At 35.5% G+C, this 12,761-nt stretch overlaps 1 protein-coding gene across 6 annotated transcripts in view; it reads left to right on the forward strand.

The window, feature by feature from the left end:
• SLC38A9 (solute carrier family 38 member 9) overlaps window positions 1-12,761 on the forward strand; it is an 80,350-nt gene that overhangs the window by 40,385 nt on the left and 27,204 nt on the right. For all 6 annotated transcript variants that reach the window (XR_006337780.1, XM_043887272.1, XM_043887271.1 and 3 more), the window contains 4 exons: window positions 1,620-1,790; window positions 6,762-6,821; window positions 9,748-9,942; window positions 11,967-12,074. Coding sequence is in view for 5 of the 6 variants with exons in the window: in XM_043887272.1 (XP_043743207.1) it covers window positions 1,620-1,790; window positions 6,762-6,821; window positions 9,748-9,942; window positions 11,967-12,074 (534 nt within the window). In the remaining variant the exon portion in view is untranslated. The remainder of the gene's footprint in view (window positions 1-1,619; window positions 1,791-6,761; window positions 6,822-9,747; window positions 9,943-11,966; window positions 12,075-12,761) is intronic.

Genomic DNA, 12,761 nt, shown 5'->3' on the forward strand with positions numbered 1-12,761 from the left:
ATGTTAATAAATTTAGTGGCTTCCTTTGAAATTCTGAGAGGCTAGTTCTTTGCAGAATACATTTACTTCGGTGCTAATTTCCTCAGAAGAATAATTTAAAAGTCGTATTTTAAAAATAAGATGTTTGCCAGAACTAAATTGAGAATTTTATGATTCTTACCAGTTAATTGTGACTCGTTCTGACCTATCCCTACCAAGAGATCTAGATATATTGGCATCTCCTAAAAGTGAAAATTGTACATATGAAAATGTGAGCAATGTGTCCTTTATAAGCAATTCTCAAAGTTGTACCAGCATGTCCACTCATTTCTATAAGTTCTAGACCAGGGATATACCTTTTTAGATTGTTTTAAAGTAGTTTAGGACCTAAATAGATGTACATTATTTCAGTCAGTCTCAGCAAATGAGAATCAACAAACCAGGCTCTGCCTCCAGTTTTTTTGTCTCTACTAAGCAGTGGTATGTTTTTCTTAATTGTATTATTTCATCATATCCCTTTCCCATTTATCCATAAGCCCCTTGGTGCTCTTATAGATCTCCTAAATTCTTTATATGAAGTAGGCAGTTAACCCTTTATTATGTCTTGTCAGTTTCTCTCATATTCATTATTTGAAATGGCTTTTGTATCATATCAGTTTGTTTATATCTGGCTATCTTTGCCATTGTAGTTTCTATTTCTTCAGTTGATAGAAAAGGACAATCTTTCAGTTTCTATTTTTATATTGTCATTAAATTTTCAGTTGTTTCTTAAATTCTTTAACAATTTTCTGAAATTATTAATTGAAGTATAGTCAATGTACAATATTAAATGTTACAGGTGTACAATACAGTGATTCACAATTTTTAAAGATTATATTCCATTTATAGTTATTATAAAATATTTTCCATATTCCTCATGTTATACAGTAGATCCTTGTAGCTTATTTTATACATAATAATTCATTCCTCTTAATCTTTCACTCCTCTATTGCCCTTCCCCACTTCCCTCATTGTCTGAAATTTTAATTGGCATGTTATATAAAGTATGACTCAAGAAAACATTTCTCCATATTAAGTATGCCAAATATTGGATATTGTCTTCTATCCCTTATTGATGATTTTTTTTCTAGCCTTGGTTTATCACTTGCTGTTACTAGTTACCCTAATCTACTTCTCAGAATCTGTCTATGATGCAGATCTGGGTTCAGTTCCTGGGTTGGGAAGATCCCCTGGAGAAGGAAATGGTTCTTGGCTGGAGAATCCCGTGGACTGTAGCCTGCCAGGCTCCTCTGTCCAAGGGGTCGCGGGAGTCAGACACGACTTAGTGACTGAACCACCGCCACCGCCACTTCTCAGATTATTACTATTTCATTGGCCTATACTTCTTTTTATATGTTTGTGCTATAACTTCTTGCTTTGTTTTGTTTTTTTATTGACATATAGTTGATTTACAATGTTGTGTTAATCTGCTGTATCTAATGTTTTAATTACTGTGATTTCATAAGATGGTCTAATACCTGGTGGTGAAATACCCATAATCTTTTGCTAAATATTTTGAGTCAATTTAGAGAACACAAATTATGAATATGGAGTATATAATTGACATCTAATTTTATTCTCCCCTTTTGTATTTTATCTAGCATCAGTGGATACCACTACCTGGGAATATCCAGATGTCTGCAGATACTATTTTGGCTCCTTTGGGCAGTGGTCAAGTCTCCTTTTCTCCTTGGTATCTCTCATTGGAGCAATGATAGTGTATTGGGTGCTGATGTCCAATTTTCTTTTTAATACTGGAAAATTTATTTTTAGTAAGTATCCATATCATATGCTTTAGCATAATTATTTTCAAATAACTACTATACTGTTTTGGTTTCAGTCTTAAATTCTGGACTTGGAATTAATGACATAAAAAGTAATATTTGTGATTCTAGGAGATATGTTTGATTCAATTTGTTTTCTATGGTTTCTATGTTGATCACAAATATAAAATGTATGTTAATTTCCAAAACCTTATTTTTGGGTGAATATATTCCTTCAGATTCTCTAATTAACATAAAATATTTCTAATTTCCAAAAGATGTTTTAAGCATTGTTTGCATCTCCTAGGAATGAATTTTTTTCCTGCTTAAGTAATGATATCCATTTAGAAAACATGATCTCAACCTGTACTCACTCTTCACCTCACTATTATATATAATAACTATATTAGTTCACTAATATAGTTATTATATATAATAGTATATATACTATTATTTTATCATAATAAATACAATTCTCTTTTTTATATGGAATTTGCATTCATTAAAATATACACATCTTGGCCATATAATTTTGACAAATGGATACATCCATTAAACCACACCTCCTTCATGAAACATTTCCATCTTCCCAGAGTAGTGATATGTTTTTTAATTATAAAACTTTCAGATTGTTTGTTGCCATTATAAGAGAACCTAGTTCATTTTTTAATATTTGTCTTGAATCTTACAAATGTGTTGAATTCTTATTGCTTATAATTTTGTAGATTCACTTTGGATTTTCTATTTAGATAGTTGTGTCATTCATGAATGTGAAAACTTCATCCTAAGTAGTTATTATTTTTTGAATGATTCATGTATATATGCATACATTTATATTTAGTATATACATTCAAACATATATAGGACTTCCCAGGTGACACTAGTGGTAAAGAACCTATCTGCCAATGCAGGAGACATAAGAGATATGAGTTCAATCCTTGGGTCAGGAACATACGCTGGAGTAGGGCATGGCAAGCCACTCCAGTACTCTTGCTTGGACAATGCCTATGGACAGTGGAAGCTGGCGGCCTACAGTCCATTATGTTACAAAAGAGTCACACATGGCTTCAGTTCAGTTTTCAGTTCAGTTCAGTTCAGTTGCTCAGTCGTGTCCGACTGTTTGCAACCCCATGGACTGCAGCACACCAAGCCTCCCAGTTCATCACCAACTCCCAGAGTTTACTCAAACTCATGTCCATTGAGTCAGCGATGCCATCCAACCATCTCATCCTCTGTCGTCCCCTTCTCCTGCCTTCAATCTTTCCCAGCATCAAGGTCTTTTCAAATGAGTCAGCTCTTCGCATCAGGTGGCCAAAGTATTGGAGTTTCAGCTTCAACATCAGTCCTTCCAATAAATACTCAAGACTGATCTCCTTTAGGATGGACTGGTTGGATCTCCTTGCAGTCCAAGAAACTATCAAGAGTCGTCAGAAGTTCAAAAGCATCAATTCTTCGGCACTCAGCTTTCTTTATAGCCCAACTCTCACATCCATACATGACCACTGGAAAAACCATAAACTTGACTAGATGGACCTTTGTTGGCAAAATGATGTCTCTGCTATTTTTTTTTTTTTTTGATTCTTATTTTTTTAATATAATTTATCTTGCTGAGACAGCAAGTCAAGTTTATAAAGAAGATGCATTTAGGAATAATCCTAAAAGATAAAGCAGGTTTACAACCCTGCTATTTAATATGTTGTCTAGGTTGGTCATGGCCTTCCTTCCAAGGAGTAAGCATCTTTTAATTTCATGGCTGCAATCACCATCTGCAGTAATTTTGGAGCCCGCCAAAATAAAGTCTCTCACTGTTTCCACTGTTTCCCCATCTATTTGCCATGAAGTGATGGGACGAGATGCCATGATCTTAGTTTTCTGAATGTTGAGCTTTAAGCCAACTTTTTCACTCTCCTCTTTCACTTTCATCAAGAGGCTCTTTAGTTCTTCTTCATTTTTTGCCATAAAGATGATGTCATCTGCCTATCTGAGGTTATTGATATTTCTCCCAGCAATCTTAATTCCAGCTTGTGCTTCATCCAGCCCAGCTTTTATCACAATGTACTCTGCATATAAGTTAAATAAGCAGGGTGACAATATACAGGCTTGACGTACTCCTTTTCCTATTTGGAACCAGTCTGTTGTTCCATGTCCAGTTCTAATTGTTGCTTCCTGACCTGCATACAGATTTCTCAAGAGGCAGGTCAGGTGGTCTGGTATTCCCATCTCTTGAAGACTTTTCCACAGTTTATTGTGATCCACACAGTCAAAGGTTTTGGCATAGTCAATAAAGCAGAAATAGATGTTTTTCTGGAACTCTCTTGCTTTTTCGGTGATCCAGCAAATGTTGGCAATTTGATCTCGTTTCCTCTGCTTTTTCTAAACCCAGCTTGAACATCTGGTTCACGTATTGCTGAAGCCTGGCTTGGAGAATTTTGAGCATTACTTTGCTAGCATGTGAGATGAGTGCAATTGTGTGGTAGTTTGAGCATCCTTTGGCATTGCCTTCCTTTGGGATCGGAATGAAAACTGACCTTTTCCAGTCCTGTGGCCACTGCTGAGTTTTCCAAATTTACTGGCATATTGAGTGCAGCACTTTCACAGCATCATCTGTTAGGATTTTAAATAGCTCAACTGGAATTCCATCATCTCCACTAGCTTTGTTCATAGTGATGCTTCCTAAAGCCCACTTGACTTCACATTCCAGGATGTCTGGTTCTAGGTGAGTGATCACACCATCATAATTATCTGAGTCGTGAAGATCTTTTTGGTACAGTTCTTCTGTGTATTCTTGCCACCTCTTCTTAATATCCTCTGCTTCTGTTAGGTCCATACCATTTCTGGCCTTTATTGTGCCCATCTTTGCATGAAATGTCCCCTTGGTATCTCTAATTTTATTGAAGAGATCTCTAGACTTTCCCATTCTATTGTTTTCCTCTATTTCTTTGCACTGATCACTGAGGAAGGCTTTCTTATCTCTCCTTGCTAGTCTTTGGAACTCTCCATTCAAATGGGTATATCTTTCCTTTTCTCCTTTGCTTTTTGCTTCTCTTCTTTTCATGGCTATTTGTAAGGCCTCCTCAGCTAACCATTTTGCTGCTTTGCATTTCTTTTTCTTGGGATGGTCTTGATCCCTGTCTCCTGTACAATGTCACAAACCACTGTCCATAGTTCATCACGCACTCTGTCTATCAGATCGAGTCCCTTAAATCTATTTCTCACTTCTACTGTATTATTGTAAGGAATTTGATTTAGCTCACACCTGAATGGTCTAGTGGTTTTCCCTACTTTCTTCAATTTAAGTCTGAATTTGACAATAAGGAGTTCATGATCTGAGCCTCAGTCAGCTCCTGGTCTTGTTTTTGCTGACTGTATAGAGCTTCTCCATGTTTGGCTGCAGAGAATATAATCAATCTGATTTCAGTATTGGCCATCTGGTGATGTCCATGTGTGGAGTCTTCTCGTGTTGTTGGAAGAGGGTGTTTGCTATGACCAGTGTGTTCTCGTGGCAAAACTCTATTATCCTTTGTCCTGCTTCATTCTGTACTCCAAGGCCATATTTGCCTGTTACTCCAGGTGTTTCTTGATTTCCTTGGCAAGGAAATAACAACAAGAGATGACCATAATTGGCTTAGAATCAGAGAAATTTGTTCTCTCACAGTCATAGAAACTAGAAGCCTGAAATCAAAGTGTCTATAGGGCCCTCTCCTTCCTCTGAAGCCTTTAGGGAAGAACTCTTCCTTTTTCTTCCTAGTTTCTGGTGATCAACCGCTAGCAGTGCTTGGCATTCCTTAACTTTAGTAATATTTCTCCAGTTTCATCCTCTGCCTTCATATGGCCATCTTCCCCCAGTGTCTCTATATCCAGAAATCTCCTGTTCTTGTTAAAGACACCCATCACTGAATTTAGGGTGTACCCTAACCCAGTACAACCTAACCTTAGCTTGATGATGTCTGCACAGACTCTGTTTCCAGATAAGGTCCATTCTATGTTTCCTGGTGGACATGGATTTGGGTAGAATTCTATTCAACCTAGTATACTTGGTGTGTCAGGGTTTTTACTTGCCTTATGTAAATCTTTGGCATCAAGAATTATGTAATTATGTAAAGATCCATAACTTCCTTTCTTGAATCACTAATAACCCGTGGAGACATTATAAAAACCTAGAGCATAGATTACTTCTTTTATTCTGTCTTGAGAAGCATATAGTGGAGATGAATAATTCACATATATAACTTACTTTATGACCTTAAAATCTAATCTAGCTTTTTCTGTCATCTTATTTAAGTTTTACATCACTTTCATTAATGCTTACTAAGGTTATGAAAGGCTAACATCAAACAGAATAAAGTAAATTCCCTCAGGCAAATAAAAAACATATTTTTTACCCATTCTCTCATTTACTATAGAATGATATGAATGCCAGGTATCTACATTAGCTTTTTATTTTGCTGCTACTTTTAGTAAAACTTAGTGGGACCTGTGATCAATAATTACTATATAGCTTTCACTTTATAAAAGCTGTTCTATATTTTGTCAAAACTTTAAGTGATTTTTTCAGATAAATTCAAGTGTCTTGAGTAGTGGCTTTCCACCTTTTGCAGGTTTTAGAACTTTATAAGATATAACTATACTTATATAAATCAGTGTGAGTGTAGGATAAGAAATTGTGCACATTATCTTTATTCCAGGACTTTTAACTTCAGCCTTCTGGGTGGTTTTTTTGTTTTGTTTTGTTTTTAAAATCTTCACTCATAAAAATTTTCCACCATGAGACTGTGACACCAATGATGTCGTTCCTATACAGCAGAGAAAGCTGAAGAAGGTGAAGTTATGTTAATAATGAAGTAGTCTTTGTTCAGGGTACTAAATAATATTACCACAGAGTAGATCTTAAAAGATTTTTATAGATAAAGAAAATTTAGAGGGTGATTGATTTAACATCTTCCACTGAGTATTAAATTATGCTTTCCTCATAATTTTTAGATTTTATTCATCACATTAATGACACAGACCCTATACCGAGTACCAACGACAGCAACCCTGGTAAGTAGTTTGAAGTTGAAAGTTTGCCTTGTTTCTTTATTCATCACCTTTTTTCAAAAAAGATATAAGGTAGAATCTATAACTTTATTTTAGGTAAATGACCAGCATAAAATCATTATCTTTAGGTTAACTAAGCCACTGTTAAATTGTTGATAACCAGTAAAGGTTAAAAAAAGAACAGTTCCACAAAAGTTTGTGTTAATGTAAGCTAAACAATATTTAGTTCATGTTATACAGTTCACAGTTATAGCTCACATCGACCGTATCCATATTTGCTTATGATCAATAAATATTTTCAAGTACCTCTATCACTGCTGATTGTTTTAGAAGTCTGGAACCTTTGTTCTTAGTTTATTAATTTAGTTTTAAACATTTATCACTTTAGTTAGTAATATTTAAGATATATAAATGTGTGTCCTAAATTTCCTAATGATCCAAGGCTAGGAAACATGGAAAAATAAATTGAAGATTTGTACCCCCCCCCCAAAAAATCAATTTCTTAGAAAGTTTATTTTAATTAATTTATTAAAAATAAACATTTGGGGACTTTCCTGGTGGTCCAGTGGCTAAGACTCCATGTTCCCTGTGCAGGGGGCCTGGGTTTGATCCCTGGGCAGGGAACTAAGATCCCATATGCTGCAACTAAGACCTAGTGTGGCCAAATAAATACATTAAATAAATAAAGAGAATTAAAAAATAATTAAAAAATAATAAATGTTTGTAGTCTGTGTTTATCCAGTATGGCAGTCATAGGAAAAATGAATAGAAAAGCTAATATAACCTGAGTAACAGCATAACTAACATCACCTAAAGCTTTTATGTGTTTAGGTTTTAGAGATACTGAATTGATATTTTGATGGAGGTACACATTGATCACTAAGAGGACAATTCACTCAATGCATATTTATTAAATCTGTTATGTGTCAGAAACTGTTCTAGGCTCTGGGATATAATGGACAGACAAGAGTTTCTCTTGTGAAGTGTACATTCCAGTGTTTGCTGTTCAGTGTCTTACTTTACCCCTTAATTAAATTAATTAATCTGTCATTTGTTAACACTAGAAAATGAGTGAAGTACCAGCATTATTTCTGTGAATGCACATACACACACACATACACACACACATACTTTTCATTAATTATACTGAAAATATATTCATATAATTTAAACACATACCTCTTGAACCCTGTTCCTTACCTCAGAATTTTCAAAAGCCCAAGAAACATACTGGTTTTAAAATAGAAATTCATTTACTATAGCTACTCTGATATCAATTGATGAAACTAGTGTATTACTATCTAGCAGGATTCCTTGAGTAGAGAGTCAGTTCATTGTTGAGTTCATGAATATTACAATTGCACTAATAATTTGGAGAGCATTATCAGCAAAGTCAGTTTACTTTGCATAGTGATATGTTGATAGTATCACTTCTTGATTTTTTGGTTTATTTTAAACAAAGTATTGAACAGAGTATCAAGCAATCCATTTCAGTAAGTATTAGAAATGACAGCAGACATTTACTGGATACTCACTGTGTGCAAGCATTGTTCTGAATGTTTTACAGCACCTTCATAAGGTAGTACTGTTCTCTTCATTTTCTATAGGGCTTCCCTGGTAGCTTAGCTGATAAAGAATCTGCCTATAGTACAGGAGACCCTGGTTCAATTCATGAATTGGGACAATCCCCCAGAAAAGGGATAGGCTACCCATTCCACATTCTTGGGCTTCCCAAAGCATAGAAAATTTAGTGACTTTGTGTGTTGAGTGACAGAGTGAAGATTCTTTATTCAATCAGTTTACTTCCATAACCTATGTTCTTTACCACTCTAGTTATTAGCACAGGAAAAATTCAAGTTAATTTGCTTTTGTCCAAAGCATAGAAGGAAAAAAATACAGGTTAAAAGTGCTGACTAAGAAAACTATTTGGCTTTGTGGCATGCCAAATAACAGATAGAGAATAAAATTGTTGCTCAGCATTTTTTTACAGCATTAAACATTCTTTACAAAGAGCTGATTATTAGCAAAAGTACTATTATGAACTTAGAAGCACAGTGAGAATGATTTGTATTCTCTCTGCAAACAGAAGAAACTGCCACTTGTAGATCAGTGTTAGGAAAAATACAGTTCATTCACTTCCCAGTTCTCTGGATAACATCTGGGCTTTCAGCTGCTCTAAGGCCTGAGAAACATCCAGGACAGTTACTCTGGATTGCTGGTATTCAAGATTCTTAAATTATAAGCAATTATTAGATTTTGGCAGTACCATGGCAATGTTTCAATGGTGTCTGCTTTTTATTCCAAACCCATCGATTTTGCTTATTGTTAGAAGAAGCCTGTTCTCTGGACTTTGTGTGGGTTATTAGCAAAATGAACAATTACCTTGAATGATGTGTCTTATATGATTGTAATAATAAGATCAAATATCATCCAACCCAATATTTTCTCTCTGGTAGTGGGACAGAAGGATAATTGGTAGAATAATTTTATAGTTTCCAGTAGAAAGTAGAAATCAAGGCTATACCTCAAAATTTTCTAACATTCCACCTTTAATTATTTATAGGTAAAAGTTTTCTGATATAACTACGTACAAAATAGATAAACCACAAGGACCTCCTATATAGCGCAGGAAAGTATATTCAATATCTTATAATAACCTATAGTGGAAAAGAGTCTGAAAAATAATATCTGAATCACTATGCTATATACCTGAAACTAACACAACATTATAAATCAATTATACTTCAAAGTTAAATAATAAAAAAAAAAATTGAAAAGGCTCCACATATATCTAAACATAACCCTCTATTTTTTTTCCCCCAAAAGGAGAAACCTAATATTCATGGTAAAACTTAAGGTTGGTAGAGCAAGTGTAAGTCTCATTGTTCTTCTTTGTTGCCTCCTCTGATCTGTTGCTTCCTTGTTACAGTGATTTGTCCAAGTGCCGGGAGCGGTGGCCATCCTGACAACGGCTCCATGATTTTCTATGCCAGTGACTCGGGACTCCAGCAGTTTGAAAAGTGGTGGAATAAGTCCAAGACAGTGCCCTTTTACCTCATAGGGCTCCTTCTGCCACTGCTTAATTTCAAATCTCCTTCATTTTTTTCAAAATTTAACATCCTAGGTAAGCCAAGGCACTGTGTTATAGAGCCTCTGTATGGTATAATACATGCTGGATTCTGTGGGAATATGGTCTGACCAGCAAAACAGTCACCTTCCAGGCCTGTTCATCTGTGTTCAATTTGTTCACGCAATATTGCCCTACTTTTTGCTTTTCTTGATGAAGTTTGGCACAGAAAAAAATAGAGATGGCCATCTCAAGCCCAAGTCCCTGTTTAAGATGAGTTACTGGGTTTTCCATTCGATCCTTACTGAACAACTATTCCTCATTTCCTCTACAACTAGTGGCAGTAGACTAAGATTTCAGCAGGAGAAATCCAAAGGGAATATTATAGAACTTCTCAGTTCTAAAGTTTGGAAATATTAGAACTTACTAAGGGAAATTATGGAATATTTTTTCCCTACAGTTTCTATTTAAGAGTATAAGCACAGAATTATCCCTTGACTTTGAACCTGGAATATTGTTATCTAACTGAAGGGCCTTAGGCTTATTCTGTTTTTGCTCTGTTCCTCAGTGCTTTTTCTTTCTTTTCAACACTATTGCCTCTAAAGGAACAGACTTCTTTTTGTAAGACCTGTTTTTCAGAAATTTCTGAAATCACTGAAGAAATTTCAGAAAAGGACCCTGTATGAAAGCTCAGGTCTGGTTAACTAAAGACAAGGGTATCATTCATAAAGAACTGATAACTCAAATAGATAATAGGATTTCACCTTTTCCCTGTAGATATGGTCTCTTGGTAGGCAGACTAGAGTATGAAAAAATTAGATTACATCAAAGAGATGACTTTTGGGTTTTTTTTCAAAAGACCAAAGAAGGAGGTAAGGATATTTCTCTATACCTTAGCTTCATAACAAAATTCACCATGAGACTACAACAGACACACACAGAAAATGAAGAGTGGTGGTTATATAAGCTTCAACCTCTTGTATGCATCCTTTCTGAATCAGCTAACCTCCAAACCCACAGTAGAGCTTATAGAGCTCATTTGTGGTTTCCTGATTTGCTGGCCAACTTTCCTATGGAACAGATCTTTAAAAGTTAGCTTGTGAATTTACAGAAGAACTTGCTCAATCGGGCAAAACAATCACTAGGCTTCTAACCAGGTTAAATTCTTCTCTACCTCCTTAAGATATTTTGGTTTTGTCCTTTCTCTTGTCACTTTCCCTTTTAAAACTACATATAACTTCTTTAGAGAAATCAGAACCTAATTCCTCTAAATACCATCATGGATCTCTTGACTCTGCTCAATAGTGACTGGACTTAATTCCTTAAATCCTCTAACTTCCAGACTACTAAAAAATCCTGAAATTCTGAATGCCCACTTTACCCTACATAAAGTAAGTGTTCAGTGTACACACAGTGAATGAAATCTGAAATCTTTCCATGGAGCAAGTAGTACTAAACAACCAAAACTTCATCTAGATACTAGATCAGGTTGTTCATGGACTATTTGACTTATTGCCTTTCTCAAATAAGTTTATGATCCACATTTACTACTTTTCTTTCTTTACTTTCTACTGTCTTACACTAAATATTTTGACAGATTTTCCCAACTTGTTGGCTGTCTCTAACTTTTAATATGGAGAATAAGAGTCAGGGACTTCCCAGGGGTCCAGTGGTTAAGACTTCGTGCTTCTAATTCGGGGAGTGCAGGTTCTACCCCTGGTTGGGGAATGAAGATCCCACATGCTGCACAGACAAATTAGAAAAAAGTCAGTTTTGTGTTTTGTTTTTTCCTAAGTAACCTTACAATCTTATAATAAACTCTCTGCATGTATCAGAACCTAAATTCAGCTCATAACTTCTTAGGCCTACTACATAGTTTTGTGCTTTGTTTTCTGATATCTTCCGGGGTTTGTTTCTGTTCTTTAGATCTCACCTGCGCATAAATACTAATGCTAATTTTCCAAACTTTGCTGAAAGTGTAGAAACAAAATTTGATTTTTAAATAGTCTGTAAAAATAAATAAATAAATAAATAGTCTGTAAAACAAAGATGATTAATGGTTTCTGAATTTTTCCTTGCAGGCACAGTGTCTGTTCTCTACTTGATTTTTCTCGTCACTTGGAAGGCTATTCGCTTGGGATTTCATTTGGAGTTTCATTGGTTTACACCAACAGAATTTTTTGTCCCAGGTGAGCTATTTCAGCCAAGTAAAGAATTAATAAATTACAGTAATGTGATCTTTAGTTAACTATTCTTAGCTATTGTTACTATAAAACAAATAATCATAGTTTTTATGATGAGCACTTTTTATTAATGCTGTTAAGCTAAAACCAGGAATACAGTTGAAATTACTATGGTTTTCTTGCAGTTGGGGATAACCAGGACCCTTTGTCATTTCTACTTGGGAGTTCAAAGTCACAATGCAATTGAAAAATCAATAACTCATTCTCTAGACATCTCTGAGAAGGCATAACCCTAGAATTTTAGAGACTTAGAACATAGTAAGTAATAAATATATATGGATAATACTAGTAATTGTAGGTCATCTGCTTGGTGGTTCTATGGTAGGTAATGCCACGTGACCCAGGTCTGCTGCAGGCAGAGCCCCTGTCCCCGGGGCAGGCCACTGCTGACTTGTACCTCCACAGGAGACACTCAAACACTCAAAGGCAGGTCTGGCTCAGTCTCTGTGGGACCTCTGGGTCCTGGTGCGCACGGTTTTGTTTGAGCCTTCCGAGCATCTCTGGTGGGTAGGGGGGTTTGATTCTAAATGCGATTTCTCCCCTTCTGCCATTTTGTTAGGACTTTTCCTTTGCCCTTGGACATGGGACATCTTTTTTTGGTGAGATCCAACATTCTCCTGTGAACAGTTGTCC

The sequence above is a fragment of the Cervus elaphus genome, chromosome 25 (genome assembly GCF_910594005.1).
Source record: "Cervus elaphus chromosome 25, mCerEla1.1, whole genome shotgun sequence".
Classification (NCBI taxonomy): domain Eukaryota; kingdom Metazoa; phylum Chordata; class Mammalia; order Artiodactyla; family Cervidae; genus Cervus; species Cervus elaphus.